We start from the raw sequence: 15,384 nt of genomic DNA, 5'->3' as shown, positions 1-15,384 counted from the left end.
TCAGCCCGCCTCGGTTCTGCTGGTACCGTTTCCAAGTAACAAAACCCGTACAATGCCGATCCTACTCCTGCAAGCTCTTTTCTGGACTGCTTGGCACTCTCATTTTCTCTCTGCATTTCTGGCTCCAGTTTTTGTTCTGCTCTTTTAGTGCCACACTCTCTTTCTGGGCAGAGCCTCCACCGCGGACCCCATCCTCAGGCAGTCTGCAGATGGCTGCCCACCCACCTGCCTGGGCTTTCCCATAGGTGGGGGCATCCTCACGCAGAAAAGGGTCAATCTAAGCCACCCCGAGGCCAGGTCGTGCTGCAGCAGAGGCCCCGGGCACAGGACTTTCCCTCGGAGCAGGAGGGGGCCCCTCAGGCCGCTGAATGGCTGTCCAGTGTTCTCGGGCCCTGGGCCTCCGCCTGCTCTTCTGGGGAGAACAATGGAGGCTTCTCGCACGCCCAGCTTCCCAGACCAGCCGTCCCTGGCTCAGACCCAGCTACAGAGGCAAGAGAGGAGGGGGACCATGGGAATTACTCCCCTTCGCTGCTGCGAGGTGGGGGGGTCTCCATTCAGACAGGGAGGGTATCTCAGAGCTGCAGTGACAGCCAAGAGCCGTGAGGGGGTGAGAAGGGACCAGCATGTCACTGGCCTGTAGGGAGACAGCCATTGCCAGGGCTACGGAAATCCGTGCACTGCCAGGTTCACTGAAAAAGCAGACACTTGGCATTCTGGCCAGGACTTTCTTCTTTCTGGTTGTTGGTTGAGAGGCCAGAGCTTTGCCTGGCTCTTTGCATTACACCATGCATCGATTCCCCGACATCTGCCTGGATATGGGGCTCAGGTGGGGCGGGCACGGGCCCCCGTGGCACTGGGGGCGGCAGCCTGGGCTGGTGGTGCTGCAGCCATTTCTCACCCGAGCCCCAGCATTTGGTTATCAGACCCTGAGTCCCCGTGGAGCAGATGGCATTTTTCTTCTTGAATTAGTTTTCAACCGTTGCCCTTGTTTGGCAGTAGATGGGATGAAAAATCAGCAAAGAAAGGCAAACCAACATTAGTCTTCTTTACACAGAATCTGTAGAAAGGACATTGTCGCTGCACTGAATTAACTGAAGTAGTTCTGACTCTTGGCACAAAGCCTCCCTCCCAGGCTTTGGGTCTGAGCGCCAGGAAGACGGACCCGAGGAGCCCCTCAGCGCCCGGCGATGCTCCTGATTCTGGGCACCCGAGGTCCAGAGTGACGTTCTCCTCGGAGAGCAGCTCTCCTTAGTGCTGGGGGTGCCCCTTACCAGAACCAGGGTATCTAGGGACTCCCTCCAGGAAGCCCACAGGAAGAGGAGTATACACAGCAACAACTGAGACTTGAAGGACATTTATTTTTTGAAATGGCAAAGGGGAACTTTACAATAGAGTCTGAAGCCAGTAACTAGGAAGAAAAAGATAAATAAAATACAAAGCCAGTATGTTGTGGTAAAATTCCAGAAAACACACTGAAAAAAATCTTTACAGTTTAAAACTGCTTTATACATAATTACAAATTACTATACAGCATATGGGTTTTACCCCCTTTTTATTTAATAGAATTCTGCACAGAAATGTTCATATAGCATTTGAAAACAATGAATGAAAGCAGAGGTATAATGGTAATCACCCTCCTGTGTACCCTGGTGTCCCCCTGCAGGCCCCCAACGGGTCGAGTGACACACAGGAAACCATAGGCTAGGTGTGACCACAGGCAAGCTGGCTGGGCAGGGATCCCTGTCAGTGCTCTCGCGATGCCCTTCCTACCTGGGTGGCTGCAAAAGGCAGTGAGTCCAAGCTGGCTGAAGATGTGCAGGGAGCAGAGGCTGGGAGGCAGGCACCCCTGGTTTGCAGCACGGCCCCCAGCACAGGCCGCTCAGCCGCATCTGCAGAGGCTGTCCTGGTCTGGAGCAGGAGGCGTTAGCGTTGGGTTTGCCCATCTTTAAAACCTTAGTGAGATGGAGGAATCAGCCAAGGCCTGTCAATCTTCTGACGAATTAAATTAGAATGAGTACTTGGAAAGAAGCCTTTCTTTTCCTTTTTTTTATTTTCCTTTTATGGCAGCATTAAAACACTTTTCATTTTAAAACCTGACCAGCAGGTAGTAGATTCCAAAGCTCTGGTTAACTAGGAATGTTATGCTCTGGTGAAAGAAAAATGAAGAACCAAATGAAACAAACTTTGCCTCCTTTTCCTTGTCTCTGAGGATCACCTAGAGCTCCAGCACTGGGCCCCCCCGCCCCATCCCCAGGACCACAGCGTGTGGTCCTGCTGAGAAGGCACCCATACCTCCAACCACTGCCACCGTTTTCTCTCCAGGTCACTTCTGGGCTTCCCCTGCCGAGGGCACCCCAGCACGGAGGCCCACACCCTCCCGCAGGGCCTGGGGCCCCTGCCCCCAGCCACTTTCAGGCCGCGGCAGCTCACTTACCAGGGCTGCCTGTCTCTGAACCGGCTCCCAGGGCTTTACCTGCTCCAGGCACCACCAGCCACCCACACACCGGGATAAACTGCAGCTCCATGGCAAACACCAAGATCCTCAGGGAAAAGCGCCTCAGAGAAACGAGTGCTTCCTAAAAGGCAGCTTCCGGATCGTGTTCCGGCCTCTACGGTTATGGCCCTGCCTGCCTTTCCTTAGCAGAGCTTACTCTGTCACCCCCCTTCCTCCAGAACCCCCACCCAAGGAAGCAGGACAAATCCCAAGGGGCTTAAGAATTTGTGCTCACCACCACTACTGATACTAGGGGCTTGGGGTGATCACAGATCGGGGAGAAAATGTGCAAAGGGCCAACTTTTAGTGGTATTGCCCTGAGACACGAGGGAAAAAGGTAAGATTCGTACCTTTTCAAAAGAAGTCTTGGTAAGGATTTCTCCCCCACAGACAGCTCTCATGGGGACAGAGGATGGAATGTTGGCAAAAGCTGAATTATGGCAAATTGCATGTTTTTAACCCTCTCCATTTTCAACGACGAAAACACTTAACATAGCTGATTGTCTCAAAAATGAAGCCAACCGATAAAACTATTTAAAGTGCATAAGTCACCCAACTGGGATGACAACTACTGAGATGACATAAGTTTTAAGAGAAGATATAGCCTCTCTCCAGGAAATTCACCAGATTCTGGAAATCTAGACTCTGGATGGTGTCTCCACCTGTCCCCCAAACCTAAGCACAATGTCAGGCACCTGATGTCTTGAGCTTGATGGAGAAGCGTGGCTTCCTGGCTCGCCAACAGCAGGGGGAACTGAATCTGAGCCACCATGGAAGACAACCCCTCCTTACAGAAAAGAACCTGAGTTACAGGGCCTCAGACTAGTAATGGGAACAGTTCTCAAGGTCATCTGCCCGAGACAGCAGCCGCCCCAGCAGTGCGCCAGCCCGATGGGACCCCCAGGTTCAGTTTCAAAGGGGGTGCGACGAGAAAGGCATGTACCGCGCGGGTCTTGGAAGTGGCTCTCCTTCTGCACAATAGACTATATTTGGGATGAAAGGGGCAGCCTGGGTGAATGCAGGAGGCCACCTACTGATTCTGGTTCTAAATTGGTCCAACCAGAACCTAAGCAAACCATTTTAAGGTAGTGGGGTGGGTGGAGGCAAAACCTCCATTTTTAAAAATCATCACCAAAGTTACCACGGCAAGTGACATGTGATAGCCTGCCGGGGCCCGGACCTGAAGGACACCTCACAATCGGCCTCAAGCTGGGCAGTGCTGGGCAGAGACTCAGTGTCCATGGCACTTCAGTGAAATCCCGCGTGGAACCTGAACCCTCCTGGTAGAAGCCCAGGAACGGGTGGCCTGGCCCAGGTCCACGCCGAGGAAGAATGGGGGGTCTTCACCCACCAGAGCCTTCCCTTCCAGGAAGGCACCTCTCTAGGGGATGCGGAGCCACAGAGGGGAACTTGAGCAAGTGACAGGGACAGGGAGCTGAGCTCCACGGTGGATCTGAGGAAAACCATCACAGGCATGGCCGTAACTCGGAGCTGTATGGACTGGTGCACCAGGAGGAAGCAACCGAACTTTCTGCTGTTTAGGGTCTTTGGTGGGGTACATCATGGTTCAATAGAAAATCAGGTGGTTTTGTTCTTAAAGTCTATTTCTAAAGGGTAAGAAATCACCATGATGGAAACAGATAAATGTAGCTCACAGGTGGCAAGTCTCTAAACTCAAGGAAGGAAGAAGACATTTTGATTAAAGAATGAGGTGGGGTGGCAGGAGGGAAGGAAACAGACCCCTTCCCCAACCCTTAGTTTTCTTTGGGGCCTTCAAGGCACTTTGACAAGACAGTGAGGGGTGAGCAGTGCTGGCTGCTATGCACCTTCTGCACTGATGAGATCGTTGAAACCGCTCGGATAGTATATAATATGTTCACCCTTAAAACTCATACATTCACACACACAAACACAATAAATAAAACAAATTTAAGCTAAAAATTTTAAACCAGACCTCTTTCAAATAAACTGAAAGATAAATATTTCCAGCTGCAAGGCCAGCTTGCAATTCATTAACAAGCACCAAGTTACAGATTTTTTTTAAAAGTATGCTCAAAGACCCGCACTCCTGAGGGGCAGAAAGCAGGACTCAAAGGCCACACTGAGAGCACAGAATTTTCCAGGGGGGCCCCTCATGAGGAGCAGCAAGTGCGGTAGGCGGAAGGGGCCTCACGGGGAAACCAATGAACTGTCCTGTACCTACTAGCCGGTGACGAGCCTCACGCAAACACAGATCAAACACAGTGGGAAAAATAAGACAAAGGAAAAGAGAAACAGGCATCGTCTGTGCATTTTCAAGGGTGGAACACGATGACCTACAGACCTTTAGATGTAAAACTTTTCTTTAAGAAATCAGGTTTTGTCAAAGCCTTCTGACACAGAATGAGAACTTCCCACACCACCTGGGCCAGCTTCTCTCTCGGTTTGTTTGGTGGGAACCACTACACGCGGATTAACAGGTTTCTCTGCACCCCTTCTCGGTCAGTGGTAGGGTGGGGGCGACCTCGCTCGCAAAAGCGGAAGGCCCGGCGGGAGCAGCTTCCCTCGGGGAGCCTCCACGAGGTCTCAGGAGCACTGCCAGGAGCCGTGCCCACTCCCAGGTGGTCAAGGACAAGCAGAAAGTGTTGCAATGAAGGGGGAATGCTGAGGAAGCCTCTCTACTTCATCTGTGCCCAGAATATGTGGGCAAACATCTTAGAAAGCAAGTATGACTTCTTCTGGAGCTGATGATGAAGTGAGACCCTTTTTTCAGTGGTTGAAACACCAAAATCAAGGTGCTGTAGACACACAGGTTTTAAGCACATCGAGCCTCCTCTCACTGTTTCATCCCCGTTGGTGGTCATCCCTTCTGGAATGAGATGAGAAATATATGCCAACCAGGGTAAGGTGTGCAAGGGTGGGCTTACAGGCCAGCAGCCTCGGGGGACCAATGGGTGAAATGCCGAGGCGCCACCTGCTGCCCGAGCCGTGCCAGGCAGCGAGCGCCTCCTGTCCTGAGCTAAGCCAACCAGGTGTCTGGCACAGACAGGGCCTCATTTCGGTGCACCCCATATGCGTTAGCAGGCAGTCACTGCATATGAACACAGGTGAACGCCACACTATCTGCTGTTTGAGTTTTGGCTGTGTTCCCCAAAATAAAAGGCAGCTAGAGCTTCAGACCTCATCGGGAAATCCTCTTCCAGCCTTTAGGAATTCCTGATGTGTCCAAAACCCGGGATTCCTGGGTCAGTAGGGCTGACCCAGACCTGTGAGTCACTGGCGGTCACCAATCCCGGGTCCCCTGCCCCACCTTGCACTCAGAACCTCTTGTTCTTTGGCCCAGGGCCTGCGGCAGCACGGGAGAGCGGGTGCTGGGGAGAGCAGGCATTCGTGCGAGAGGCCGCGCACCGGGCAGTGGGGTGGTGGGGCTGGCGATCACAGCCAGGACAGGAGGCGCTGGGCAGCGGCCAGAGGGATCAGCAGAAGATCTCTTCACCCTCTGCGGGTACTTCTGATGCACAGCCATCTGGACAAAGGGAACAGGAGGGAAAAAGACATTCAGACAAATTGCTCTTTTCGTCAAACTCCCTCCCTTTCCCCAAACTTGTCTTCTGGGATGCGAACAGGTGACGGAGGTTCCCGGTGCGGACTTCCTCAGTGAGGTCCTCAGGGATAACCCACCCCCACCCTGGCCCCGTGTACTGCTCCCTTTAACTACAGAAGCACAAGACTTTCTGCTCTTTAACCCAACCGAAGAACAGAGGAGGATTCAGGGGACAGACAGGGGGGGTGGCGGGGAGGACGCATAAACCCAGAGCCTGGTTCAGTGTAAAATTACACAAGCTCTGTGACAGCAGGCACACTGGTCAACCTCTCTGAGCTTCACTTTCCTAGTTTCTCTAGAGGTTACCATCACCTACCGCACACAGTCAGACTTCGAAAATGCTTACCAAGTGCTAGTGATTATCATTGGCTGGACTCAGCCTAGAAAGGCAAGGAAACCTGGAACTGCTTCACTGAGGGGGGTGTGGGTTCCTCAACTGGACAGTAAGTGCTGGAAAATTGACACCCGCACTGTGCACACATGGGCCACACCGAACAGCCTGTGAGTGTCCAGTGAGCTGGGGTTCACAGCGTTTAAGTTGCAACAGTCCAGCTCTTACACCACTGAATGGCACCTTTTTCTTAGCCTCTCCCACGCCACCAAAAGTCACCCATTCTTCAGGAAGCAGGGGCCACGCGGCCATCGGGGGGCCTGGTGTGTTAACTCACCCCCTGACTGAGAGCGGCCACCTTTGTTCTTCTTTTTTTTCTCCTTCCTTTCCTTTGGCTTCGTCAACCCGAACAGGCGGGAGGAGGTGGAGGTGCAGGAGGGCACCGGGGCCTGGCTCTGAGCCTCCGGAACTTTGTTCGTCTGGCTGGAGGAACTCAGAATGTGAAAAGGCCCCTTATCTTTGTGTGTCCGAGAGATGCTGTTCCTTTTGGGGGACACTGAGAGTTCTGAGTCCAGTGACACTGATTTGGCTACTGGTGGTGCCGATGGCAGAGCCGCCTCCTCGGGACTGGGAAGGAAGGACGGGATCCTCAGGAGCCTGGCATGTGGGGGTGGAACCTGCGCATGTCGGAGACAAGGGGTGTTAGGTGGGGCCGGGGCATCACTGGTGCCCACCCCGCGAACGCTGGCTCAGAGCACGGGAGGGCTGGCCCGGTGGGACCGCTTCCCTGGACTCTACGGTGAGAAGATTCTGAACTTCCCAGTTTCATTTACTGTCTTCCCCAAATAGTATCTATGAAGGTTTTTAAATGTATCACCTTTGCTACTATTAATATTTCTGATTGCACTTAGTATCAGTCAGCACCCTAAAGAATTAATACTGCCTTGGATGAAGCAGCTTAGTAAAGAGCTCCCATCCTTGCAGAAGCAGGGAGGGCTGCTCATCCGAAGGCTGCAGAGCATTGCTCCAGGGCTCAGAGGTCATCCCGGCTGTCAGGTCAGACGGCAGGCGAGAGCTGAGCTCGTACCAAGATCCCAGCCAAAGGTTAATGAAGACGGAGAAAGACTGTTAAACTGTCTGTGCCCTGGAGCCCCCTGGCGAAACCCCGCCGATGCCACTGGGATGGGTAGAATCCAGAGCCCACCTTTGTGTGGGAAAAAGTAATGCAAAGACATTGGTTGCTTCCCACCACGGATTTGAAAACCTCCGTAGGAAGCTCAACTGACCCCCACCCCACCCTGCCAGGAAGATGTTAGTTTAATTTCCTTTCCTGGTCCAAGGTCAGTCATTAGACAAATGGCAGCATGACATGAGTCTCAGCAGACAGGTGGCTGGGATCTGTGTGTTCCCAGGCCTTCCGTTGGCCACCAGCGTCCACGCTCTGGACGACTGCAGACCGCCACAGAAATGAATGCTGGAGCCAGTGCGCTGCAAGCCAGGAAGACTTCCTGGGGAGGAACCCGCTAATGGGAAAGACAGGCTTCGCCGGCAGCAGCAGGACAGATCAGGGTAATGTGGGGCCCGGATGCCTGTGCACTCCTGGGCTGGCAGCTCTCCCTGGAGTGGCTGTGCGGGTCCAGTGCCCAGGCCTCTCCGTGGTGCCTTGGCGCTTCTTCCTGCCATCCCCTAGCCACAGGCACTGCGTGCTCCGGGCGCCTGTCATCCTCAGCGTGGTCCCCATGACAGGGCCACACATTCCTGGAGGCGCCCTTCTGGCCTATGTGGTGCAGGGCCGAGGGACAGCCGACCACCATCCTCACTGCACAGAGGTCACTCTAGCCTAACCCCACGGAGGCAGTGGGAAGGGCCCATCAGCTCAAGGGCTCCTTGGCCTCATGCATCCTCCGCCTCCGCCTCTAGGGATTCCTCACCTGCCCCCTTCTTGCGAGGGAAAGACTCGGTGCAGGCAGGTCACTGGCCATGGTGGTGCCAGGCACAGTGAGCCGCTCCGCTCCACGCTCGGCCCTCTTACCTGGCAGATGTCGCGGTCCACCTGCCTTTGGCTGAGTTGCTCCTGCTCCCTCTCGAGCTGCTTCTGGGCCGCGCGCAGCCTCTCCAGGTCACACTGGTAGGCGCCCTTCTGCTGCTGCAGCGCGTCCAGGTCCCGGTCCAGGTCCTGCAGCCCGCGCCGCACCTCCTCCTCGCGCTGCGCCAGCCGCGCCTCGCGCTCCTGCAGCGTCCTCTCGCGGGCCTCCCACTCGCGCTCCCGCCGGCGCTTCTCCTCCAGGTACTGAGCCTGCTGCCTCTGCAGGTTGGCCAGGTCCTGGCGCTGCTTCTCCAGGCTGCGCTGCTTCTCCTGCTCGATGAGGGAGCTGGGGCGGGACGCACTGCGCGTGAGCGCGCGCTCACTCAGCACCAGCTTCTGGTCCTCAATGTAGCTGTCCTGCCGCAGCACCACGCCCTGCGGGCGACATGGAGCAGAAGTGCCATCCCGGCTGCGAAGCGCAGGCTTTCCAGGGGCCGCCCGGACGCCCTAGGTCTGACCACAGCTCTCCCTTGCTTTAAGCTGGTTTGTTAACAATGCTCCAGGATAACCTTGCAGTTACTGTACAAGAAGGTCTACGTGTGGAAACTCACAATTTTTGTTAAACTTGGTCACATGCTGTTGACTTTGCCAGGGGTGGGGACTGTGTGTGCTTTGGCGGGGGGAGGAAGTAGGAGTTGGACTGGTTAAATTTTTAAGAAAGGAAGTGAGCAGGATAATTCCCAGAAAGTACTAAACAGCAACTATTTGGGGAGGGGCCCCATCCAAATATCACAGAGATAAGGAATATGGAAACCTCAAAGCATATCAAAGCTTTTCTAGTTTGACATGAGCTAAATGCTTATTAGCATCCTACACGCTTTGTGGCACGGCTGTCACCAGTACCTACATTCTACCATTTGTGCATCAGTTCTAGTCTTAGGAGGTTGATGATACTCTATCCACTGCATGTGTGATCTTTCTCATCCTGACAACCAGTCTTCTCCAGAACAAGGGCCCCTCAACCAGCAAGCAGCCTACACACCTCAAAGACCCAGACCAATAATGCCCTCTTTACTGTTTCTCTCAAAACAAACAAGTGAAGGGATGACAGAGAAAGGCATGTGTGTACCTGCAAAGTGCTGAGGAGTTCGTGGAGATGAACGATGCTCTGGACGACCTGCTGCAGAAGGAACACGATGGGAACATCAGCTCAGGGCCAGGGCAGGACCCATCCCACTGTGCACCATCAGATAAGACCACCTCCCCAGCACACAGCAAGCTGCCTGCGTGTGAACAGTTTCAAACTGCAAGCGCCGAAGGGAGTAAGCAGGTATGGGCAGCCAAGAAAAACGGACAAGACCAAGCAAAGTAACTGTGCTGTGCGGGAGGGACACCAGCATCCGTTAAAATGTATTATAAATGACTGGCACAAAATGGCATACACACCAATGTCACAGAACAGAAAGTCCAGAAGCAATGTACACAAATTTACTATATGATACATAAGTAGCATTTCTAAGTCAATAGGGAAGAACAGAATGGTCAATGAATTATTTTAAGAAAATTGGGGAATCTTCGGAAAAAATTAAGTTTGGATCCTGGCTCACATAAAAATTCAAACAGAATAAAATGCTGTGTAAAAAAGGAACCGTAAGGTAAGATTCCTCAAGGGAGGAACAACCTAAGACAGGCACAGTCGCAGGGGGGCCATCAGGTGAGAAATTGGGGATCAACAGAGGTGAGGCTTAGAACCTCACCCCCCCTGTTCTGAGAGAAATCTTCTGCATACGTGGATGTTTTATTGCCCTTGTCTAGCTTGGATTAACACATAGTCTACAGGCACACACCTGATCATCTACATTTGCTCTCTTACAACACTAAACTATGTTTTCTACCTTTATCTTGTATCTACCTACCACTTCAGCATTTTATTAAAAATAATAATAATAAAGAGAGAAATGTGGTATCCACATATAAATCAAGTATAAAAATCAAATGAGTATTCATATTTGAACTGAGTATTTATAGTTCACAATGCATGAGCAAAACTGAAAGTTTCTGTGATGACTGCCCTTGTACTGTTCACCATGTAACTTATTCACTATGTAAGAATTTGTTCTCCATGTAAGAACTTGTTCGTTATGCTTCAGAAGATTGGAGACTTGACGAAAATTAGGCTTGGGGTGGATTAATGATTGTGCATTCAACATTGACTCCCCTATACAGAATTTTATTGTTGTTAACAGCCATTTGATCAATAAATATGAGAGATGCCCTAACAACAAAAAAAGTACACACTTTCAATTGTAAAATAAGTAAGTAACCGGGATGTAATGTATAGCATAAGGAATATAGTCAAAATATTGTAACAACTTGGTATGGTGACAGCTGGTACCTAGAATTATCATGTATATAAATGTTGAATCACTGTGTTGTACACCTGAAACTAATGTAATACTGTGTGTCAACTACCCTTCAATAAAAAATAATTATCTAAAAAAAAAAAAAAAAATGGAACCGTAAAGAGTCATAAAAAATATGAGAATGTCTTCTGATCTTGAAACGGGGAAAGCTTTTCAAAGACTGACGCAATGGAAGAAATCACACACAGAAACCGTCAACTTTCGGTATATAAAATGTAAAATTAAAAGGCAAAGGACAAACTGAACAGAAAATCCAATGAAAAATCTATAGCCTACTAGCAAAACTGGCAAGGAATGTAAACCAGCAAGTTTCAAAAGAAGAAATGCAAATGGCTAAATATACACAAATATTAAATATGATTCAACCTTAATTCAAAAATTAAAGACATGTAAAATAAATACCACTTGAACTTATCAAACCAACGAAATGTCAATTAAAAACTGATACTCCCCAATGATGGCGAAAGTGGGCTGAGAAGGACCACTCTAGTACTGGCAGGTAGGGATGCGCACCATGACCTTTCAAGAAAGCAGTCTGGCATGTCAAGGAAATGATCAATGTATGTATGTACAAGGACGTTCTTGGTGTATCATTTAAGACATAAAACGGTGAAAGAATTAGTCATGGAAAGATTAAATAAACTATGGAGACATGATAACACGCAGCTATGAAGGAGTGTGCTGGCCTCAATACTCTCTGGGGAAATGCTTCCAGTGTGTAGGAGAACAAACCAGGATATGAAGCCCCAGGGAGTACGGACACACTTATGTTACACAAACTTAGACACATAAATATATGCCAAGCAGAAGAAAAGGCTGGAAACAGAAATGTTAAATGCCAAACATTTAACAGTAGTTATTTCTCAGCAGTGGGATTATGTATAATTATTTTTTAACTGTTTTACATTGGATATTTTTCTAACTTTCTACCATGAACATGTATTCCTTTTATAATGCTTAGAAAAAAACATAAAAAGCTTAATTTATCAGGCTCAGTTCTTCTGAGAATACTTTTTACTCTCATCTAAGTTTATTCAAATAGAGGTCACAGAAGACTAGCCGACCCCCGCTGAGCAGTGGTCCTGCGTAACCCGCACTGGGACGCCTGGGTAACACTGGCCTTGAGCTACTGCCTATCTGATTCTTCTCATCAAATACTGGGGAAGAAGTCGCCAAATGGAAAAATCAGCTGAGCTAAATTTCAAGCAGAAGACAGAAAGCAGATCTGCAGGGAGACAGCAGGTTTATTTAAGGATAAGCACATCGAAGGGGATTCTGTTAGGATACCACAGTATTTGGAGTTCAATGACAATAAATAGAGGACAATATCCTTCTGTGTTTCGGGGGGAAAAAGAAAAGATAACCTTACTTTAAAATTTCAAAACAAAGCTCCTCAGGGATTTAAGATATTATGTTAAGAGCAAGAAACACAAAGAACAACATGAAAGGTACACCCTAAAAAGCCACTGTCGTGTCTCTAACACTCCAGTCTGCATACAGAGCCATGTGCTCAGTAAAACGAGTCTGGAGATGGTGCAGCCTTTAAGAGGATTTCCTTATTCAAGGAAATTGAAGTAGCCCTTCTCAGGGCTACTCTGAGAGCGACACACACTGACTGAAAGGCCGTGCTCGAAGGATAAAGTAGGCTTGCGTCCCTGCAGGATGAGAAATTACTACGCAGAGTTACCCACAGTCAATTTGCCACATTCCAGACTTGTGGCTTCCAGTCAGGTTTGGATCACGGGAAAGGGGGAAACAAATTCTACTCAGAGTGTTTGGACTAAAAGACGTCACCAAGGAGGCTACGCAGCCCATGTTTAGAGAAAGAAGGAGGGTTCTCAAGGTGAAGGAAGGAGAAGCCATTCTGGGTAGGCAACGCTCCCACAAAATTCCAAGACAATGCCCTGGGGCTGGGAAGTAAGGTAAAGGCACTGGAGGGTCCTGGAAGTGTGCAGACCACAGCCAGGAGTCAGCAAAACAAGCAAGTATTCCTAACCTGGCAATCACAACATCACACTCTCTCAAACAGCTCCTAACGTCCTTACCTCACTGTTTCTTTTAAGCATAAATACCAGGTTAGCGTTTCCACCCTGTAAAACAAAAATACATGCATTAAAAAAAAAAAGAAGATCCTGAGAAATTATATTCAAGGTGGGTCTGAGTTGTGCTGTCGTCCCCCAATTCTGTCCTTCCCTATCATAGCCTGTCCAAGGCAGGGCGATGAAGACGTGAGGTAGAACTGGTACTGAAGTCCTGTGAAGAGCTCGGTTTGGTTTGGAGCATTTAAACAAACTTCTCAATGAGACCGGCCCTGCCAGGGCCGTGGTAGAGCTGGGAATGGCAACATGGTATTCTAAGCCAGAGAGACCCCAGGCCAGCGGGACTCTGAATTATACTGTTTGTTTAAATATGTTTTCCTCTTAAAATAAAGTAGAAAATAAATATAGCAGTCAGGCATCCAAAACAAGATCAAGGTGGACTAATTTCAAAGATTATGAATTCGGAGGAGGGCCAAGGTCTTAGGTAGTGTATTTTAGAAGGAAATACCTTTTTCAGACCACTGTCCGATTCTGTCCTCCTAAGATCCTGGCCATCATCAATCTCTTCCTTCTCGCCTCCTAAACAAACAAGTTGTTTAAAAAAGAAGTTGGGAAACAGATTAGCCAAGAAAAGAATACAATATACCTAGCTTAGGGATATGATCTTTCTGAAACCTATTAATGCCAAAAAAGGGAAGCCACTTGGTGGCACCTATGTGATTATTAATAATTTTACTGATGCAGAAGAGCTAGAAGCAGAAAATAAAAACAAGTATTATTATTCCTTTGACTATAGCTTAGCTGAGATTCCAGGAAAATCCCTTTTATTACTCAAAAAATGAACATTAACACTTTGATAGAAGTTCTTGAGTGTTTTAGCAGCCAAACATGTATTAGGACCTCACTAGGACATTTACTGATTGAACGGGACAGAGAGGATGGAGGTGTTGAGTCATTTCAGTTATGTGTGGTAAGCAAAGATTGCCTGTAAGAGCACACAATTTTTAAAACCATGTACCTTTTGAAGCATTCATCTGATGGCTGTCAAATCCTCCAAAGGTCTCTGCTCTCCGGGGCAAGGAAACAGGACCAACCATGCCTTCCTGCTCAACGGGGCTGCCAACAGCCTGCCCAAGCGTGCCTCCCAGGCTTCCACTCATCAAACCCTGAAGGATCTCCACTGGAAGACAGGACACGTGCAAAACAGACACCTCGTCTTTCAATGAGGAAAAGAAAATCTCGTGGCAATACACTCTATGCAGAGGGCACGACTGAAAAATTCCGAAGAGTGCTAGGCAACCTCCTTTGCTCATGGAAAGGCCTCAGCTCAGGACATGTGTTTTAGTTGGATTCTACTGGAAATTCACAGATTGTACTTCCGCCTTATTTACATGCGGCCTAGGACATTTGAAAGGGTACAGGGAAGGCAGAGTAACTTACTGGAAGCAGCCTGGCTTCTGGCGTCAGATCCAAGGAAGCCAAAGGCGATTCCCTGGACAGTAAGGTGGGCCGATGCGCGCACAGCAACTGGAACCGGCAGCGCTGGTGTCGCCCCACAGTGAGTGGAATCCAGGGGCTGGAGCGGCCCGAGAATCTGACTTGTCAAATGCAACCAACTAGGGTTCTTTCCTGGCAGTGTCCCATAGAAAGAAGAAAGTGCTGCTAGTGGGGCAGAAAGTGAGCAGGAGAGGAACAGCAGAGAAGGAAAGGAAGGTCCAGGTGGAACAAGGGAGGGAAAGAGGCAGGGAATCTTGTAAGATGAGCCACTGCATTTTTAAAAAACACTACATGAAAACAGAAGAATCCTGTGAAGTGAGAAACGTTACCTGAGCCCCCAAATTAAAGAAACTCATTTCACTTAAAAAAAATGAGGAGAGAAACATCAAAATCAAATTCCATACAAAGTTAAGAGCACGAGAGACAGAATGAAGGGCCTGACTCCCCTCATACAAAGCACAGCAGAAAGACAATCCCCTAAAATAAATGCGCTGATGACAGGAGGAGACGACACGCGACACAGAAGCACCTCAGCTGGGATGGGAAAACGGAAGCGCGGCGGCAGGGCTTCCTGGGGAGAATCCAGGCGGGGCGACAGCAAAGTACCAAAAACTGTCACCTAGGAGTCCTTGTCTGATCTTTGAAACTACGTATCAAAACAGAACACTGTGAATGAACCTGAGAACATCAACCCAGAATAACCAACCACAAAGATTACTTTAGTAAAACTACTTGGGGTCAAAAAAAAAATTCATTGGGCATCTAGGCAAAGAGCATGTGACTCAGATGGGGATTAACTGAATTACGATCAGACTCTCGACAGCAATGCTTTATGTAAAAAAAAGAAACAGAATAATTAAGATACCTAACGGAAGAAAATATGAACCAAGGATTTTATAACCAGTGGACATACTTTGAAGAATAAGGGGGGGCAAATTATTCCTTACATGCAAAGACTCAGCGTATACTAGCCTCATGACCCTTTCCTGGG

The 15,384-nt window shown here is 49.3% G+C and overlaps 1 protein-coding gene across 12 annotated transcripts in view; it reads right to left on the bottom strand.

The window, feature by feature from the left end:
* Positions 1 to 1,335: 1,335 nt before the first annotated feature.
* The window catches only part of AKAP13 (A-kinase anchoring protein 13), a 291,383-nt gene continuing 277,334 nt past the window's right edge, over positions 1,336 to 15,384 (bottom strand). For all 12 annotated transcript variants that reach the window (XM_036931888.2, XM_057494885.1, XM_036931885.2 and 9 more), the window contains 7 exons: positions 13,915 to 14,076; positions 13,405 to 13,475; positions 12,903 to 12,947; positions 9,564 to 9,614; positions 8,441 to 8,869; positions 6,746 to 7,085; positions 1,336 to 5,999 (listed from right to left, as the gene is read on the bottom strand). In XM_036931888.2, coding sequence (XP_036787783.2) covers positions 5,950 to 5,999; positions 6,746 to 7,085; positions 8,441 to 8,869; positions 9,564 to 9,614; positions 12,903 to 12,947; positions 13,405 to 13,475; positions 13,915 to 14,076 — 1,148 coding nt within the window. In that variant the 3' untranslated portion in view covers positions 1,336 to 5,949. The remainder of the gene's footprint in view (positions 6,000 to 6,745; positions 7,086 to 8,440; positions 8,870 to 9,563; positions 9,615 to 12,902; positions 12,948 to 13,404; positions 13,476 to 13,914; positions 14,077 to 15,384) is intronic.

The sequence above is a fragment of the Manis pentadactyla genome, chromosome 18 (assembly GCF_030020395.1).
Source record: "Manis pentadactyla isolate mManPen7 chromosome 18, mManPen7.hap1, whole genome shotgun sequence".
Classification (NCBI taxonomy): Eukaryota; Metazoa; Chordata; class Mammalia; order Pholidota; family Manidae; genus Manis; species Manis pentadactyla.
Note: the sequence above shows the minus strand (reverse complement) of the source record. Positions and strands in the feature narration are given on the sequence as shown.